General features: G+C 36.0%; 1 protein-coding gene across 1 annotated transcript in view; it reads right to left on the bottom strand.

Annotated features, from left to right (window-relative positions):
• The window catches only part of SDK1 (sidekick cell adhesion molecule 1), a gene marked incomplete at its 5' end in the record, with an annotated part of 391,349 nt that overhangs the window by 273,407 nt on the left and 96,453 nt on the right, over positions 1-21,489 (bottom strand). The window contains 2 exons of the mRNA XM_084295713.1: positions 1,566-1,672; positions 6,786-6,945. Of these exons, the coding sequence (XP_084151839.1) occupies positions 1,566-1,672; positions 6,786-6,945 (267 nt within the window). The remainder of the gene's footprint in view (positions 1-1,565; positions 1,673-6,785; positions 6,946-21,489) is intronic.

Below are 21,489 nucleotides of genomic sequence, written 5' to 3'. Positions count from 1 at the left end.
TCCCTCTGCTCCGCCACTACAACCGTGGTACAGCTGTGTGGGGAACCAGATGGGGGGGACGAGAATGAACAATTTTAACAAACCCTACAATTTTTATTTTCCCAAGTATTGGAGAAGTTTCTCAAGTCTACAGCTGCACAAACAAGCTTTCCAGCTCAGCCTAAAGGGATAATGCACTACACTGCGGAACAAGAGTGGGAAGAATTAGTGGGAAGGAGGAGGAGAAAATGAGGACATTTCTCCAGTACTGGTGCCAGATTTTTTGCTCCCTGAAACCACACCTGTGGATGCACCTCCTGAGGCTTTCAGGCTAATCTAATGGCAGTCTGTGATAGAAAGAAAAGCGTCTCACACTCACCTTTGCTTTTCCTTCTCGATCCATCTTTCCCCATTGCTCTCTTCTTGCTCCATCTTCCCTGTTGGAACCCCCCACCCCATTCACAGCTGCCTCACTTGTACCAGCTTTCACTAGATCCTCTGTGACCTGATACAATCCACTAAAGCATAAAAATATTCTGAGAATTATCTCCAAGGGTCTGACACATGTCAGACAAGATCACTAAAAGAAGAGCATGCAGCAAGGGCATTAGGGGTGGGAGACGGCAGAGGAGGAAAATCCCATTCTGACAGCAGAGAATTTTTATATTAGTATCTCTGAAACAATACCACTGAGAGATCAAACATCAAATTATGTGACTATATCTGTAATATCAGTAATTTACTGCAATACAGTAAGTTAGTGAACGACACCAAAACTTACATAGTACCAACTTAAAACTGTTTTTACTTTCAAGCACAGAAAATTCCATGCAACTTCCCTCATGACAGAGTTAATAACTTGCATCAGCTCCTTGGAACTTTTTTCTCATAATTCAATTTAACTGAACTCCACTTTGTCAAGACATTTACTACCACTGAATTTTCATTTATTGATACAGAGGATGAGAAATTTGATCCCATGTATCAGATTGCTAACATCCAGGATAGAAAACTGTCTCTCAATTTATTTGTTTTAAAAGACTAAGGCTGAATTTTATGATTACTGTTTCCAATAAGTAATGAAATAATAAGTCTGCTTGGGGAACAGACTTTAATGTTTGGTTAGCATGGTTTTGGCTACGAAACCTGTACTTTTCTATCATAAAAGTTATAATCTGAAATCTTCATAGAGCTGTCTGTCCACCACACTGTTTTCTTTCAGATATCCTCTCCTGTCTGCCGGGCTTTTGTTTTTGATTATTTTGTGCTATATAGACTTTGTTAATCCCTGCATATTAGAGAAAGACAAGATTTTTCACTCATCCTACAGCCATCTCCACATCATCTCATTTTGATTGTGTGGAAGAGTTTAAGTCTCCCTCTAAAGAATTAATATTGCATCATTTTCTGTTTGTTTCCCAGAAGACATCTACAGTGAATGTGAAACTTCTTGTAAATATAGTAATTTTCAAAATTAATTTTATATCCAATATATTTTTGAACTAGCAAATATAATTAGAACATTGTGTTTTACCCACAGAGTCAGTTAGCTAATGCATGACCGAATAACATCCATTCAAACTTACATGCCACTTGAACTTCAGATCTTCTTTGCAGCAACGCCCCCATCCTGTTTCGTACAACGCATTGATAAAAGCCAGCATCGGACCTCTGCAAAGCTGGGATGATGTACCTGCAAGACAGAAGTGCAGAATTACAACACTCTTCTTACCTGTCGATCAATGCTACTTTCTGTGGCATTTCTTATTGCTCCTTTAATACTTTACACATTGTCTCAAAGACATACTGTATTTTATCTTATGAATAGTAGTCACATAGTCTCTCGTCTATGGCCACAATATTATCTGTATTGTATCAAATTAAAGATACTTTTTTTAATATGCATTAAAAAACCCTGTCTTAAGAACTACATTTGGTAAGTACTAATTAGTCTCCACAATTTTTCTTGAAATATAAACTTAAATGTTTTGCTTAGATTCCTCTGCCCTCATTCATAAGGCAAAGAATGCCTGGTATTTTATTTAGAGGTGGTACAAGAAGACTGCCACCTAAATGGAGGCAGCAAAAAACCTCACAAAAATATGAAAGCTCTCCAATGAAAATAGCTTTTTACTATGCTGCGTGACCAGCAGAACTCAGAAGAGCACTGGAAAAGACATGTTGCCCTGTACATTGTATTTGTTTTGCCCTTCAGTATCCTTAAAAAGTCGCTTATTCTGCTAATGCTTACCTTCCTCATTCAACTATATCTGATTACCTAACATGAAAATGAGCTGATAGGCACAGTTTTAATGTGAATAAAACACATGAATAATATAGATAATCCTGCATTAAACAAACATTAATCAAAGCACATATTCCCCCTGGTCACCTTCTGGAGATATTATGGTAGGATTAATGAAAGTCTTTATGAAAAGATAAGGGGAAATAATACTGCTGAATTTTAATCTTTGAAATTTAATTCCACTAAAAGAAAGGATCTCTTGCCATACTCGCACATACTATAGACACCCACATACAGAGCTAATATGTGAAAAGGATCAGACAGCATAAAAACAAAGGATATACAAGAAATCTACTTTAAGTGATAAGTGAAGTCTATAATCACTGCATTATAATTACAATCAAAGACATTGTAGCAAATAGGTCAGACAACCTAAAATGGCAAATAAAAACAGAGCCCAACAAATTTCACCAAGGTGATACCTAGAAAACCCTGGCTCCCTAGGAGCAATTATAGGCAATTGTGTCGTCTGCCTGCACGCCTGCCTAAGCTGACTCCTCCTGACCTGCTTTGGAGCAACCAGCAAATTTTCTTTACTGATTACAGCAATTTGTATTGGGAAGAGAAGGAAGACTCAAACCAGTGCTCTGTTAGGGAGCAGCAAGCCAGACAATCAGACACAAATACTTGCTGTCCAGTGAGTATACATAACTGAATTAGCCATGTTGCCTCATCTGACAAGTGTGACATAAGAAACACAAAACAGGTGAAAAAACAGGGCATAGGACAGAAATAAACACAACAGAAGGCTTCCTAAATTTCTTCCAGATTCATTTGCTTCTCTGCCAGGCAGATGACTGCTGCAAACCATCGCTAGCCAAAAAATAATATTTGAAGATTCTGACAAATATCGACGGTTCTTCGTAACATTTAATTTTACCACAGTTTACAGCTTTACAAGCTTTTCTTCCTCCCATAAAGACTTGGTATTGTACTTGGCTAGCATTTATTCTTCTGTTTGTCTATTAAATACAGCCAAAACTAAAGGCTTCTTTCTTTGCTATTCCTCTGCACCAAGACAACGCAGAGTTCATTTTTCTGCTATTAGGACAAAACAACTCAATTAGATCAGAAGTATCTTACACTGGTTTTCTTTTGTGACTTATTAATGTTTCAAGCAGGAAACATTCTTAATACATAGCCTAAAGAAAAATCTTTTAGCAGGAACACTTTTAGGAGCTTACGGTAAAAATCCCATCTGTGCTGCCAATTTCAGCACAGCCCAAACCTGCTGAAGCCCAGTGCACCCACCAGCCAGCGCCGTGCAGGTAAGGCAAGCATATGGGCACTCGCTGGAATATGGTCTTGGAAATTGGATTATTTCATTTTTTTTTTCTGGGTAATTGTACAATGGGATATGTGCAGACTGTCAAAGAAAAAAAAGGGCAAGAGGTTGAAAAATATTTTGGAAGGGTGTTGTAAAAGGTAAGAAGCAAGGAGGAGGAAAGTAGTGTGACCTCTAAGGAAAGAAGTAAAAGGACATAAAAAAGGTTTGGCTGGTGCATGGCTCTTGTCTGAGATAAGAGGGGGAAGAATGCTGAATGAACAGGCATACAAATTTGATGCCGGTCAGATACTTTTAAGTAGTTTGCAAAGGAAGTGCACTACTGCTTGGACATAACATTGGTTTCTTAAGCTCAATTTAATTAATATCCTCGGGCCACAACAGCAACTAAGGAAGATGTCTTCAGTCCAGAACTTAATTCCTAAGGAAAAAAACTGGAAGAAAGTCACTGCCTGAACTTTGAACACCCTTAAATTATAGACACAACTAAAATTGCTACTTCAGTCAGCAATATTGATTTGTTTTCATTACATGCATCTCAGATCACAACAAACATATAAGGTTGTTTTATAAATTCTTAATAGAAACTAGTGCATGCACAGTCACTATAAAAGCCAGGCTATGTGCATAATCAGCATCGTTTACAAAGAAAAGCTGTTCATTCAGGGTCACCAATGTTAAAATGCAAAGACTCCAATTAGTTCTTTACTCACTTGGTGTGTTATAATAAGCTTTGGATATTTCCAGCCTATTACAATATAGACATTACTTTAACTAAGACACACTAAGTAATATCAATTACTGAAAATCTTTGATCGATGATTCAACTTGTAGCAGAAGTCACTTACACAGGAAAGATTCATGCATTTAAACAGAGTATTTACCTAAGAGCTGCAGAACAAACTATTATGGGGTCAAAGTTCAACTTTTGCAACTGGAATTTTTATGTCTAAGCATATTTGTTCTTTGCTTTAATTCTTCCTAATGCACCTATGCCATGTACACTTTCTTGGAACCTTAAAATCTTTGCACGGCCACAGAATCAAAACCCTGTTTGGCTATTCTCTGGTTGTGGTGACGAACTACAAATTACTCCTGGGGTTGCAATATCTAAATTAGTATTTTTTGACAATGCTATTTATTTTTGGAAATTAGTAGTTTACCATCTTTTTAGTCACCTCTATAGCAGATGTTTTAATTACAAATGGAAAAGAGAACATAAACAGAAAATGAATAGCTTGTAGCATGAACCTCATGTTCACCTGGTGCAAAATCCAATGACAAGAAACAGAGCACTGTATTCAGATCTGTATACAGACAGCTTAGGAAAGGTGATCCAATACACTAACATATACTGCAATGCACAGTTACATTAAAAATTTTGGATCTTGATTAGAGATGTGCATTTACATAATGAGAACCACAAGACTGATCTAAGTTTCAAAATGTCATACATGATTATTCATGATTATTCATATTTTTTCTACTATCATGAAATGTGCGTCTCTCGGACTAGCACAGCAACAAAGCTCAAGTTCTAGCCTTTGCTTTTTGTTATCACCCCATGATTGTGTGTCTCGCCCTCCTACACAGTTTCTTTCTGTTACTTTCTCAGCACTTTACAAGGAGAAGAGCTGTTGTCAGCTCCTTCTACCAAGGAACTGCAATGGACTCCGCTATTGTTGATCAAAACAACAGTGGCATTTATCCCAAATGATGTTCAAACACTGTGATTAATTGGGCTATTAGAGATTTTGTTGGTTTTCTAAGAAGTATTCACAAATCTTTTCTGTAAATTGAACACCACCCCATTGCATTTATGTGGCTTATTTTGAGGTATCAGCATATCCCAAGGCTTGAAAACAGCAACCATTAATTGATGCCATTATTCAGGACTGTGTTCTCATCTAAATCTAGTCTTGACTTTTTAGGGAAGTTCAGATAGAAATGTACATTTTGTTGGAAATGGTTGCTCAGTATTTTATGTGCTAAATGTCCCCCAAACATTTTAAAATGCTGTTTAAGGGATTCTTTGCTACTGTTCTGTAAATGTAAATAATATATAAAATAAATTTTCAAAATTGTAATGCAATGTTAGTTAAAAAATTAATTATGGACTACCTCATGTAATGATATGGAACTTTTTACCATTATCCATATTCTTGTACTAATCTATACTTAAATTTCTTTTTATAGTTGTGGAACACAACATTTCCCTACTTTTAGTAATTATATTGCTTATATGCAGTATTTGGCTTGCTTTACTAATGACAAGTGTTGTTACCAGGGTTCTGTCACATACCTGCCCCTTACAACTTCTGAATTCACTAGCTAATTCCAACAAAATTTGAAAGATGCACAGAAGCTGCATAAATATTAGATTTCTACAAGATTATGGAAATAAGCAGTTGCATAGGGGAGGCCCAGTTAATGCTCCCGCTCAGGAAAAGGCAGACAAAACTTGGCTGTTTCACACTTTGATGTTTGGCCAGCCATCTGCTGCCTATCAACAAAAACGTAGCTCAGATTAGCCACAGTGTGCTTTTTCTCCTACCTGATGGGATGTGCTGAGGAATGAGGAAGGAGTCAGTGAGGTCCAGGGAACAAAGTGCATAATCACAAAAGAAACGTTTCTTAAACTAGAAGACCTACGCTTTATCAGAAGTGAAACTGAAAGTTGCATACAGAGTTGAAGATAGACCACGCTCTTTTTTTTATCTTGCTAAAAATAATAATCCCATTGAGGTTAGTTCTCTACAAGGAGGAGTAGCATAACATATGTAACATTTAGCCAATGCTTGCCCTGCTTTCAGCATGCTGTACTTGGTCTACAAGGTAGAGAAACAAGGTTTCTAGAGTAGCAAACAAAATGACAAACCTTTTTTTTTTGATTCTGAACAAAGTCCTGATTTTTAATGAACACCGTCTACACAAAAGCTTCAAGGAATACGCCTGCTCTTTATTACGAGTATAAATTTTCATAACCAGCAAAAAGCTTTTTTTGGTACTTAAAATATTTTATGTTAGAACCTTTATTTTAGAGTGTTAAATATTGTTTTTAGTAAAAGAAATTCTCTCAGAGATCATATCCATATACGAAAAATGGTCTTCGTAAGAAAACATTATCAATATGTTACTATTTACAGAGGTGCTTTAAGATACTGTAGGTTGTCTACAATTACACTTAGAGAAGGCTATGATATGTTTTTTATTTACTTGTATTCACTGGAGTAGGCAGTTATTTCGCTGTCATTGTGCAACCACTTGAATTCCAAGGGCCAGCTGCCTTCAGCAAGGCACGTAAGTACAAGTCTGTTTCCTTCCAAGTGTATCTGGGGCAAGCCTGGTTCTGTCTTGAAGTATGGTGCAACATCATCTGAAACAGAGACAAAAGAGTTTTGTAAATTGAGTACAGTAAAAGGCACTAATATTGAGCTCACTTTTTTCTCAAAATAAGCAATAAGAGAGACGACATGACTCAGTAGTTAAGGCTTAATTATTATTATAATTAAGCTTTCTAAACTAAAAAAACAGAGTTCACAAGTGTTGAAGATCTTAATAACCTCAGTCCTTGGTACATATTTAGAAGGGAAGTGCCCACTCAGACAAGTTTTTGTGCACGTTTAGTAATTATACTTGAGATTTTTCAGCATTGTCTACCATAGACATCTGATAGGCATGTTTGCTGCCTTCCCCCCTCCCACCCCCTTCCTCTTTGAGGATTAAATCCACTCAGAAGTTTTCATTTTTTTTGTAGAAACCACAGGAGTAATTTTGGAGAGGAATGTTTATCACAGCAGGAGAAGTCTCACAGTAAATGAGGAATTTGGATAGAAAAAAGAGTTTAGAACAGAAGACCTCAAAGAATTGCAAGATTAATGTGTTTTTCAATGTTATTGCTAACCAAAATGCATTAAATTATATTACCCGAAACCACTAACAGATTTTCTATTAGGGTACTTTAATAATGTTCAGGGGTCACACGTGGTCCCAAACTCTTGTGAATCACAAATGTTCAAAATACTCCAAGCAGCAAAACTCTCAGTTCTTAAACTGCCATACATCTACTAAAAGGCAGATTTAACGCAATTCAACACCTGTTGGAGACTCCCTCTTTATTCAGTTCTGGAAGATCAAGGTTCTCATACCTCACACCTAACATTTGTGCTTGTAACCATCAGAAATATAGATTAATATAAAAATTTGCAAACGCATCCTGTCATCAAAAAGAACATTCATGCATAAAAATACCTAAGTGTTTCATTCAAGGTCAGAGATGTAATGCAAAATAATAAAAAACAATATTATGGGCTGCCCAAAGGTTGTGGAGTCTCCTTCCTTGGAGGCTCCAAGAGCCACCTGAACGTGATGCTGGGCACCTGCTCTGGGTGGCCCAAAAGGGGCAGAGTTGGAGCAGAGGGACCCAAAGGTTCCTGCTAGCCCCAGCCCTTCAGGGAATATTTTAAAGGCAGCGTCAATCTTACAGCCCGACTGGGTTTCATACAGTTTTATGTATTTGCTCCATCCCAATACCCCAAAGTTCAATGGAGCAGCTGTTACAGAATAGGCTAAGGTACATTAAACTTGTCCACTTCAGTGTTAATTCACAGATTAATTTCTTTAATTAATCTTTTCATCATGCAGGACAGAACAATACACTAAGTGTATAAATTAAAAAAAAAATGGCTCTCTAGAGGTGATTACTACTATTTATTAATACTAATGAGTTAGTTTCCACTTGAACTTCTATTCTTTTTTTAATTTAATTTTTGCCACTGAAAAATAGTTAAGAAATTAATAACTTCACAATTAAGACCACCTCTTGATTTGACTTGCAAAGACAAACTGTCTCACTGGTTTAGAATAGTTCTCTATAAATAAATAAAGAAATAAATAAAAACATTAACATCTTAGAGCAATACTTTCAAAACTATTACATACAATCTGACTATAACACACCTAATTAACTAAATTGAAGAATGTATTTTGAGGTAATGTCCTTCTCAGATTTGAAGCATTTTAAACAATTTATCTTTCAAACAAATGAATTGATAGTGCAGATCACGAATATATATATTTTTTTAATTGGATATACAGGAAACAATGAAAATCGAACATGAGAGAACAGGAACAGTTCAAAAATGGCAGATATTCCCAGGCTAACAAGTGAGATGAAATTCTGCAAAGCTTTTTTTTTTTTTTTTAACTGTAAATATTTTTTTTATACTTAGTCTCAATTCTCACACTTCTCTAGCTAGTAAAAACAACCAATATTTTAAAACTCTATAATGAAAAAATGAAGCTAGACAAGTATTAAACAGTTATTTCACCCAGAACAAAATGTAAATTGTCCTTTTTTTAAAAAAGTGATTGAAGTATTGTATGTAATACAATCGTTATTGGAACAATTTATATGCTTTTTCAGTCTCCAAATAAAATTTTCATATAGAAATTTCTAAACAAGCAAGGAAACGTTTAATCTTTCCAGAGGCTTCAAGTATACTTTTGGGAGTCTCCCAAGGGAGTTATGAGACAGACTTAATAATCATACACTCGCCAGATGAAAGGTGCCAGGCTTCCTTGTGGAGATGAAAAGACAGTGGCAGAGTTGTTCTTGTACCTAGGGGAGGGGGGCGTTACGGGAGTTTCCACGAGTCCTACAGCACAGAGTCCAACTGCTGAGCTGAAATGATGAGCACTGACTTTGCTAAAAACAGTTATATGCACCTGCTAGTACAGCAAGGCCCATGAAACGAGCTCATTAAGTTATTCCTTCCTGAAGAAAGCCGAGCCATTCAGTGAGATCACAACGAAGCTGGTATCTGCACTATAAACCTCTACCCAAGTAACCTGTTTATCCTCGCTAACATGGATTTTCAAGACTCAAACAGCACAGAATCTTTCATTATTTCACTCATAATTATCCATTTACTCATTACACCTCATGTTTTTCCAAGAACAAATGATTTACTTGAAGACAAAGACTGCTGCCCACGGCTCCACCATTCAGTCCTGCCACCACAACTCAAACGATGCCAAGCCGGCAATGCTGCAACCCCCTCAGAGCTCTCTCCCATTTGAACTACCACAATCAGGCTGGCGTTACGTGAAAATGGTTCTCAAAATTCAATCCAATTCTGTTAGAAGGTAAAATTTAATAGACCTACAGGAATATTTTGATAAAGAATATGGCATGCTTTATGAATTACCCCAGCTCTCTGGAAGATTTACTTAAAGCCTTAAAGTAATTTTATCTCCTAATCTTTTACTCACGAATTTCTCATCAATCACATAGCATCAGTTTATCAAATTCAATTATACAATCGGAGCTCACTAAATACTCACTGAAAGCAGAAATGAAAGTAAAATACTGGGCAAGGATTCCGTGAAGAAATGTGGCAGTAAAGCTTTGACGACTTTGGCATTTCTACAGCTCTGCACAGACAGAAGATCAAAATGACGTTACGCTAAGCTCTGCGTTCCATTCTAAGCTGCAAGGGTAAGCAGAGTTATAACTGGACCTCCAAGTTGAGCTGTTACAAACCATCACAAGGAAATGGGAAAATTAACAGGAAAAATGAAAGCCATTTCAAAAAGAAAACTGTGGGAAGGGAGGAACTGACTATGGGATGGAAGATAAGCACTTCATTTAACAGTATCATGAGATACTTGGACTTCATATATATTGGAAGGTCTCAATTAAGCCTAACCTTGGCCACTCAATGGTTTATAAGCCATAAGAGCATCTTTTAACTCTCATTCACTTGAAAGATGGAGTAAACAGATAAGAAAAAGTGCATTTGAGTCCTAGAAACAGGAGTAATAAAATCATGGAATTAGGGATCTTAGCTAAAAGACTTCTTATCCCCACAGAAAGTCAAACATTCATATTGTATGCTGATGGTTTCCTCTGAACACATGAGGGTTAACACTTCCAGCCTCTCTGGCTCTTCAACTAGGCTGATCTAAAACCAAAAAATAAATTGTCAGAGTTGCAAGGAGGAGTGAAGGGATAAGGTCTCTATCTGCTGGCACATACATACAGCTTCTGCAATTTTTCATTAAGTCTGCTTAGCTTACCCAATTCACTAACGTTCTGACTGGTATCCCTTAAAAAGGATGTTGCAGATTTATTTTCATGAAAATCTTCAGGAAAAAAATAGGACTGAATGTCAAAATTATCTGTGTATTTGCACTAAAACCTGTCTGCCTTGTGTTTGTGCATCATTAAACAGCAAGTTACATTATACTGCCAGGTTAGCCTGTCTATTTTCTTTCCTTGGTACACACAAAGCTTAGATGGATTTTATCTCTGTATATTTTCAAGACCTAATTCAACAATGCACATACACTTCTGTTTGGATTAATGCTGACATTTAAATATAAAAAAAAATGCTGTATGGAATTGTTATCTACTTTGGGCTTCTCCCGGGCCCTAGCAGACGAGGAGCATCAAAAGACCCGAGAGCTCTCTCATACTCTATTCCCCTGTGAAAACCACATTCAGGTACAAACTTGCGCATAAAATTTGTAAGAGGAGAAGGCAGTCTGGCTATAGCTTTGTACTGAATGGAAAGGGAACAAAAATGAGTTGCTACTCATCAGCTAGATAAGAGAACTTCAGGAAAGCAGAAGCAAACACAGCTTCAGAAACAGAGTACCGTCATCTCAAGGAACTCAAACACACCCTCCAATAAACACATTAACAAACTTTGACTAATGAGTTTTAGCCATCTAAGAGATTACATTATTACAACACATAAATCTGAGTCAGATTAAATACATCTTTCAGTTACTCCAGGTTACCACAGAATCTTGAAAGCAGTCCTATCACCCAGAAATCTATATGTTTTAATAAAAGATGCAATTTGATCTTGAGCACATCTGTCCTACTGAGAAAAAGGAAGTTACCAGACTCCAGAGAAGTATCACATCATCTTCACCAGCAAAAAGCACTGCAACTACTACCCTATTAAAATCTCAGCAATTTTTTCTCCAGAAATCATGATTGCCAACTGCTGCAGGTTAAAATCACATGCTTGTATCCTGAGAAAATCAGTTACTGAGGTTCTGAAGACACTCAGAGGAACGTTGCAGTGAATGCAGAGAACAGGTTAATAGATCCTTGCTGCCATTACTATTTGTCTTTCTTATATGTATCTACTCTTAAATCATTTTAGATGAAGCAATATTGAATATTAAAAGTAGATTAACCTGTTCATAAATCACCAAGTCAGAGTAAATACAGTTCAATCACTAATATATGTCATTTTAGCATATCTTCCCATCACTCAGTTTACTGAACGGATGATACTGAAAACAAATCTTGACTGAGATGTATTTCAGTATAACCTAGAAAGAATACAATTGGTTTATTAAAGAATACACCTATATTGATTCTACTTTATTAGACCCAAGTCAAAGCATGATGCCCATCACCCTTTTTCACGTGTGTCTAAACCATGATCAACTGACACAGAAAAATAAAGATAATCTCTCTGAGGAATTTTCCAGGAAATGAGACTACAAAAACTACGGAGAGAATGAACGATGAGTCCAGAAGAGCCACAATACAGAAATGCATTTTCACTCACTGTTTGCAAAGAAAAGAGATGTGAGCCATCTTCAGGTAGGTTAATGATAATTGCCACAAAGAGCATTTTAGATGATCTGTCTGGGGGATTAAACACTTAATATAAAAGAATAGTTAAATTAAAAAGGAAACTAGAGGCAGGAAGCCCAAACTGGAGACAGAAACACTTTTCAGTGCTCCAAACAAAGTATATAGCTGCAACTATGGGCAGCAGAATCCCATCAAAAAGATTAAAGTTCAGCTGTGACATTCATAAGCCGATGCTTCAGAGTGCACACAATTGACTACGAGCTGCTCTGTGCTGATTGACAGCTGATAACTGCAACCTTCTGGGGAATCAGAGCCATTTTCTTCTTATTCGTGACTCGGATAGGCAAAAGATTTTTCTTTTTCAACTTATCCTAATTCCTAACATGCAAGCATGCATGTACAAGCTCTGGATGCAAGTTGTATTCTCTGACAAAAATGAACTTCAATATCTTGTATGGCATAAGTATTTGGAAAAATTACACAATAAATCTTGAGAAATGTACCAGCAAGTCAAATTGAATTCAGATATATTTGAGTCGATCTTCTTTTTATTTCAAACCTTCTAAAGTATGTTGGTGAAATGCTGTGAAAGTTAGTATATGATCTATTCATAAACTGTCAACAACGTCAAACATACATTAGAGCGTTGAGTCACTTTAACCGTATTGATTTTCAGGAACGCTATTCTACCCAAAATATTGGATATTTGAGATTCAGATTTTCTTGGTTGGAAGTGTGACATAAATCACTAAGTACAACAATTAAATTAAAATTGCATTTTACTACCTTATGCTAAGCCTGGGTTTGAAAGGACTGATACATCAATAGGGAATATTTCATTAAAATATCAGGTTATTTTTCCAATATACTGCCATGGCTCAGAAATTTCACACAACAGTATAAAACATGCCCTTAAAGTGGATTTCCTGAGCTTTTATCAGAGCCAATATCCGATTTCATATTGAAATAATACTGAAGCATCTATATTTAAATCAAGTCTTCTTCCTTAATTTCATAGTCAACTAAATGAGTGTACATTACCCGTTTTTTGTACTGCTATAGACAAAAGAGATAACCTGCGTTGTGGGTACATCCACTACAATCTCTAAATGCAAGTACAGTAAGAGCTGAGGTTGATGGATAGTGCTTTTAAAGGTTTAATTGAGGATGGAATTAAATTGTTTTAGGACTCAGCAAGTTCTGTGAGGAAACCTGCATATTTCTAGAGTAAGTGACATTTATTTCTTTTAAATGTACAGTCAATGGAAGACAAAATTTCAATAGGTACCTGTTTTCATCTCGAATAGGTCAAATAACTAATTGGCTTGTCAGTTATTGGATAATTGCCAATCATTTGTTCGATTTGGGTGGAAGAAATGTTGAACTTAGATTACATATGTGTTGCACACTATTCCAAGAGGAAAACTAAACATTCTGAAATGTACAGATCTGGTTGCCTTTTACACAATTAACTAGGAGTCCCAAGTGGCAAGAATAAGTGTTGCACACTAATAGTTAAGTAGACTTAATCAAAAACTTACTTTGTTTAAAGAGAAAAATAAAGCAAAAGAAAATCAAGTACCAGTTTTCTATTTCAGAATTGCCCAAATGGCATTGCAAATTCCATTTTGCTTTCATGTTCCTCATTTCTCAATACAAATAGATCAGATGTTTTTCCCAAATCATGACTAATACATAGCTTAGTTTTCTAAAGGAAAAACAAAAACAAAAACAAACACCATTCATTCAAACACCTTCAGAAACTTCAGGAATGCTAACATACACATCATGAAATGTATTGTTACAGGAAAACCTGCCTCAACATTGCAACCCTTCTACTTTGTTTTAATGCACAAACATTTCATGTTTTATCTGCTTTCTTCCATTTTCCCCTACAGACTACTTAAGAAACTAGAAAAACAGCTCAGTGTAACATACAAAGCTAAGACAGAAGAACAAAAGCCAGAGCAGTTTTTTGATGATTAAAAAAGAAAATCCTATCACCACCTGTTGCCTAACAAAACCCTTAGACATAACCTGTTGTGTTCACAAAACCTAAACCTATTCCTGAACACTGTTGTCTGTTTAAAAACAGTCTTTTCAAACACCACAGATTTCTTTCCCTTTTGAGAAAAGATTTCTTGAGGCTGGCAGTGTTTTAGCAGAAACACCGAGAACAGGACCAAAAGGAGAGGGCCCCTACAGAAGCCCGGAAGAGACATCTGGATCTGGGAGGAAACATACAGTGGTCAGTAACATCATTCTGTTCAAAATTCCACAAGAAATGCTCTTGGTTCTCCCCAGCGAGCAAAATTTTCCCACATGCAATTATATCATTTTTTTCTTAAAATCGATTTCCTTAGCAGACCAGACAAGAAAAAGAATGAGCTGATATCATTTTATCTGAGCCTCAAGCAGCTCCTGATATATTAACCAAAAGTCCTGTTATGGTTTCTTTCCCAGTTTAATTTCTACATCTCACATTTTAGTTTCTCTTTCTGACCTTCTGTAACACTTCAGCTGAAACAGAGGAGGGAGGAAAAAAAAGAGGTTTATTGTATCAGAAGGCAATAACAGCTGATATTCCATGAATTCATGAAACTGACTTGTAAGATTAAAAATCAAGAAGCTACAGATCATGCTCTTAAATTATGTTTAGTAAAATTCATCCTCAAAAGAGGCTGAAGAATTATTCTGGGAAATGCTCATAAGCACATCTTGAAGTTACAAAGTTTCTGAGATAAAAAGCACTACAGTGTACAAAGCAGGTAAATAAATGAGAACCCATTAAGTATCAAAACCAAACAAAAAACCTCCAAAGAAATATGACCTCTCTAGACTGAATTTGGTATCAAAGCATAACCTCCATTGTTTTTATATTCTCTTAATATTTAGTGATGTTTACAGAGACTTGTGAGGCTCCCAAGGAAATAAGCTGCTATAGTTTAAATCACAGCACACAGCAGGTGGAAAGCAAAGACTGCGTTACAAGGGAGGAAAAAAAAAAAAAAAGCCAAATATTTCATGACTTGCTTCCTTATCTAACCACAAAGGAAACTACTGTTGCCACTACACAATCTCCAGCCATCGGAGGGTCAGCTCAGATCACACTGGTATCGATGTAGATCCACTAAACATAACAGACACTGGGATGGAACCCTGCAGACAAATTAACAGAACAGATAAAGCAAATCACAAATATGCCTTTCACAACTTTGTCCTTGGTGCAAGGCAGATTCTCGGTTGTTTTGTAGAAGATGAATTAAATCAAAAAGGTAAACAGCAGATGAGTGCCTGGAAGTACCAGAACAGAAACACTAGTGCAGCAGTGGGAAACAATGGCACAGCAAAGGCACTGCCAGACTTGAAAGGCATGTAAGGTCACCTATTTATTATTTCAAGGACAAAATTATTTCTAAATAGCTAGGAGACTATGAATAACCATAAAAGATATGAACACATCTCTCTTGATGAAGGGGATTGAATGGGAAATGATTCATGCACAAGCCTTTGTTAAAACAACACCCGCTCCTTACTGCTATTGTTGTTTTGTTTATGTGTAGCTTGTAATTTTCTTTTCTGCCCTTTAAACTTGGAAATGTAAATAGGCTTATAAATTGGATAAGGCCTGCCTCAACAAACTCAATTCAAAGGACCTCAATGGTGCTATTGAATTCAAGGGTGGTAAGCACACGATCACATGCCATACCAAACAGACACGGAATTGTTCATATCCTTATGTGATGCTGAATTAGGGCAAAAACGCAATCAAAGCAAAGCCCAAAGTTCACAGAACCCAATTCAAGTACTCCCATCATCTTAAGCAAATTCTGCAGCAGGCACCTGGTTAGTGCTTGAGTCAGGAACAACAGTTCACAGTGATCCTTGCAGAGCTCTCGAACTATCTCATTGCCTGATTTGCGTAGACAACTGGAGAGTACCTTGTACCGTGCACACAGGGAGATACAGCTTTACATACTTTCACAGAGGAGAGCAGGCACTAATTAAAGGCCAGTTCAAAGGCTCTTTAAAAACCTGACATAAATTAGCTACCTTAATTTTCCCTAATACTATCAGTTATTCCTGCGTCTTTTACACCAAACCCTTTCAGAACTATCCAAGTGGAATCCTTTCACCACCTCGGGGATAATGCACGCACCTAGAGACTACAGAATTATTTTCAACAATACTAACGAAACATATAATTTCTCCTTGTCAGAAGTTGGAAGAAGCATATCACTGTTCTTGAAAATGTAACTCAGCTTGACATATCTGAAGGCAAAAATAGCAGTTACTTTATTAATCTGGATATTTTATTTAATTTTCTTTGGGTTATAAATAAGCAACAAGTTAATACTATTCTCAACTTTTGACAGTTCTAATGTTAATTACGTGTACTGGATTTTATAAATCAATACTTCTTACATAAAGTGTTATTTAAGTTGCTAAGTGTAGCAATAGATCAATGCATTTATTGTTCTTGCTAACATTGATGGACGACATGCATCAAAGGGATATGTAAAGAAAAAATGTAAGATTTGTAAATCAGACAGGGTTAAACTCCACTTAGACAGAAAGGGAATTTAAATAGTGTTTTGAAAATAATGTCATAACTTTATTAAGGTTTAAGAGGATGTAGAAGTTTGGGAGGCACAATTCATTACTCCAAGCACCATATTCCTGTGTTCAGTACACAACGCCTCTATCTAAACACACAGTTAGGCGACCAAAAAAATTCAGTATGGTTGATAATTACAATTTCCGAACTTGTGCTTCTTGTGCTTAAAATTTCATCATAGTACAGAGGTTACTTTCACCAGGATCCACCAGACAGAAGCCTGAAAGCAGAAGCATTTCTGCTAAAAAAAAAAAAAAAACAAAAAAAACCAAAAACAAACAAAAAAAAAAAAAAAAAAAAAAAAAAAAAAAACAGATTTTTGTGGGACAATGAAGGAAAGGACATCTAAATTATTTCCTTGAGTAGATAAGGCATATTCTTTTTTTTTTTTTTTTTTTTTTTTCCCCACCCACAGAGGAAATAATTACATTCCCTGAAAGGACTGAAGGACTAGGAATTTCAAATATTTTTAAGCAAAGAGCAGTTCTGTGCCTAACACAAGCTCTAACCTGTGTCAGGAAAGCAAGAGGTGAGACAAGATCAGCAGAAGTAACTTCAGCACTCACCACACACCTAATGCCAACCTGAGCTATTTGATGTTTAAAATTCACAAATAATATTGACTGCTCTCCCTCTTCCAATACTGGAGTTCCTCACGTATTTATGTATAGGGCTAAAAAATATCTACGTAAACTTTCTGGTTTTCCAATCGAAAACCCTACAATGAAATCAATTATGTAGAACATGTATGAAAAAGTTCAAAATCTAACAGAGAAAAAACTTGTACGAATAAATTGAAGAAATAGCATCCTCTAGAAATACCTGAAAACAGTTTCTAAAATATCAAATGGGGATTTATAAGTGTAAGGAAAAGCCTGCAGCTATTGTGTAACAGCCAAACATACAGCTTTTTCTGTTTTGAGATTAACTGTTCTGGAGGAGGTCACTGTATTTGTAAGCACTTGTAATCCCATAGCGATACTCTGATACAGTGCTTATTGCAAAAAAAAATCTCATTTTGCAAATTTCTCTGGGAGGCAGAATGCAGGTGCTGAGGCACAGCCAAAATCCAAGCGCTGCCTACAGGTGCCAGGAACAGGCAGTCTTTGGGTGCTTCCCACCAAGGAGAAAAAGGGAAAAAAAAAAGCCCACGAGATGCCCCTGCTCTAACTCTTAAAAGATCTGGCATCTGAATTGCAAAAAATATACAGAACGGGTTGACTCCCAGATTTTTCAACGTCCTGTGACATATTTGAAATACTCTACAGCCATATTTTAAGAGGTTATCCCAAATACTTATTCATACATTTTTCATGCAGCTTTCATCGACATAGTTTATGGCAATGTCTTTTATTAGCATTGATTTTAAAAGGCTTGTTTCATGGAGTAGATCTTCAGAGATACATGCTCAACCAGAAACCGTGTCTGACTGAAATGCTAGCACATTACACTGGCTCATTAAGAAGCAAATTAGTTGTTTTTCTATTTGTTTAGCAATACTCAACAGGTACTTACCGTGACACTGTTTTAATGTGGAAACATTAAATTAACATGTTCCATGGTTATAGGAGACATTAATTGGACAAAGGTTAACCCCCCAGCTTCACATCAAAAATGTGGGTTTCTAAATTAAAGTAACATACATTAAATTACTTCCCTGCATGTGCTTCTTGCCAACCCATTGTATCTGACAAACGGTGAAGAATTCTGTAAATATGAAGGAGAGTGTACCTCAAATACAAATATAAAAATTAGATACATGACAAAAACAGAGCCACCGTCTACTCTGAATAAACATCTAAATCCTAAAAGCTGTAACAACCTCAGCCATTTCTCTTCACTACATATAAAAAACAAGCAACATTAATAACTATTAAGCCTAAATTAGCATTAACTTTATTTTATATTTTTTTTTATTATTATTATTATTTTTAACTTTTGACATTTGGCCTTTAGTATATACCAGCTTAGGAATAGCTAGAAAAAGTACAACAATGGCAAATAAAGCAATGAAACTGTAAAAAATAGTATGATGGATTAAAATATATTGTTCTCATTGGGTGTCAATAGGGCAAGTGCTTTCTAAAAATTATGTTTCCCTTTGACAAAATCAGTACAATACTTGCTGGTACAAGCAGTAAGAAAACCTCACATAAAACACTTCCAACTTGGCTTTCCATTTTAATGGCTGCAGGCAAAATTCAGAATACATTTGTCAAGTTGATATTATCAACACAACAGGGGCATGCCTGACTTGTTCTACATTTGTTCTCAAAGTTCACTCTCAGAGGCCACCAGCCAAGAAGGGAGAACACAGGAAACCAAAATCATTCATACTAGACAGACACAGAAATATACCTTCAAATATTTAAGAGAAGTTTCAGTAAATGTTATCACATATTTCTCTGCAAGGCATCAATCACATTCACTTGAACATTAAATACAAAACACCAACCAGTCTGAAAATTAAAGGTGATGCGCACTCTCTCTTTGCTCAGTTTAATGAGACATCCTAGTCTGATCTGTGACAACTAGTGCCAACATCTTTAACTTTTTGCCTGACATCTGAAATTGATTTCAAAGACAGATCCTTGAGAAGGCAAGAATACTACAGAAAAGGAGGAAAGAAAAGCATCCTAAAAGAGAAAAGTGAACGTATAGACCTAGCCTTTTTTCCTTTTTTTTTTTTTTTTACCCCTTTAGTACTTAAAAATCATATGCATCATTAAGTAGCCTGAAGGAAGATTCCATTAAAAGTTCTTAAATGTGTCTAAACCTTGCTCTTCTGCCTTTGAAATGAATACCAGACAAATATATTAAAAACAATTCTTTGCCTTTATATTGTTCATGTTCTATTTTTATTATTCTTTGATAATATGTGGAAAAGGATTTTTTTCGCCACATACTTAGTGAAAGCCTATTCTTTCATGAAAATAGATGCCTTTGTGCATGTATTTTATCTTTTAGTTTCTTAGATGTCTTTTCCAGCCTAAAACATATACCGAGAGAATATATTAGAGATCAAAAAGCAATCAATTGTGTAGTTCTATGATTCACCCATAGATGTAATGAATACACAGTTAGTATGACTTAATAGGAACAATACCTACAGAATTATTTAAAAAGAACTCTTTTTTAAACATACATTGGATGGAAATTCAACAAACCCTAGCACTGAGGCTCTACATAAAGAACTGCTATACAACACTGTTGTTGTACCTGGAATTACAATAGTATTTAATGGGCTTCAAGTATACTAAAGCGCTTGGGTTGCTAATTTTTAAATGAGGGCACAACAATATTAGGGTAAGAAGCTTCACTTTGGCACCAATGCAGTGCTTGTAAGAGAGGGATTTCAACAGCTGTCCTGTACAGATGGTTGCTTTTACTTACAAAGCTTTGAACTGAAGACAGATTAGGTCTATGAATGAGGGACCTTTACCTTGCTGCTTTACTTGCACAGTTGGCAAAGAGAAAAAAGCAAAGAGAATACAATAAACATCTTGTCTACATCACGCACATTTCTTAAATGTACAAAAATATGTGTTTATTTGATTTTAGCAGTATGATGGTTCCACTGAAGACCCTGAAGCTTTTTGGGGTGGGAAACCTAAAATTCACCTTTCTAGAATTCCTATCAGAATGTCCAGTATTACAAAAAAAAGAACACCCCAAACAAACAACAACATGAACAACACAAAACACACATACAAAACCCAGCAGATAAATAGAAATTACAGAGGAAATGAACCTGAGTCAAAGTGAGTCAGAAGCAACCAGTGTAAAAGCAGCATGCCACACATTGCATGACTAACGGTACGTGCCTTGGTTCCAAGATAATTAATCCTATTTTTCATTGGAAGTTGAAAGGTTTGAAAGAGTCATTCCCAGGAAAAAAAAATCTGTTTTTCTTTAAAACAAGGTATAATAGCAAAGCATTATATTTTGCAGTGTTGACATAACCTTAGAAAGTGGAAATGTACGCCATTGAGTGAAAATGTATTTGAATCGAGTTCACAAAACACAGAAACTACTTTACAATTCTGACCCAAGGTTTCATTTTTGAAATCTGTCTCTACACTGGCTTTTTAAAGATCCTGGTTTAGCAATTCCTTGGTTTACTGCAACTGTTTACTGCAAATCATTGCCTGATAACAGTTGTTCACATCACGCAAGTATCTACATCAGTAACAGCTCCTCTTGAGCCTTAAAATAGGATATCAATACACCTGATAAAGGAACTACCCGACCCATGGCAGTTATCACACATCTTCCAGCCCTTTACCTCTAATGAGTGCATCTATTGCGCACAAAGGTTCTAAGGAAATATTAATTAATTCTAATCTGGCAGCTATATACTATCTAAAGGCCAAAATGGAAGGAATCTGGATGGAATCCATACAGCGTAAGGTGAAAATTTATTTGAAATTGTACATGAGAATTTGAAAGCTCTAAATCCTCTCAAGAGATTTAAAACTGAAACTGATCTTTTGATCTCATCAACTGCATTTATGAGAGACACCTTTTTATGAAGGAAAGTGAAACAATAAAACACTATTCAAACACACACACACACACACACACAAAAAAAAAGAATTCTTTGGAATTGTAAACCCTTCCTGGAAACTAAGAACCATGTGTTACTCATCAGCTTACACTAAACAAATACAAAACAAACA

Source organism: Netta rufina (assembly GCF_964035555.1).
Source record: "Netta rufina genome assembly, chromosome: 15".
Lineage (NCBI taxonomy): Eukaryota > Metazoa > Chordata > Aves > Anseriformes > Anatidae > Netta > Netta rufina.
Note: the sequence above shows the minus strand (reverse complement) of the source record. Positions and strands in the feature narration are given on the sequence as shown.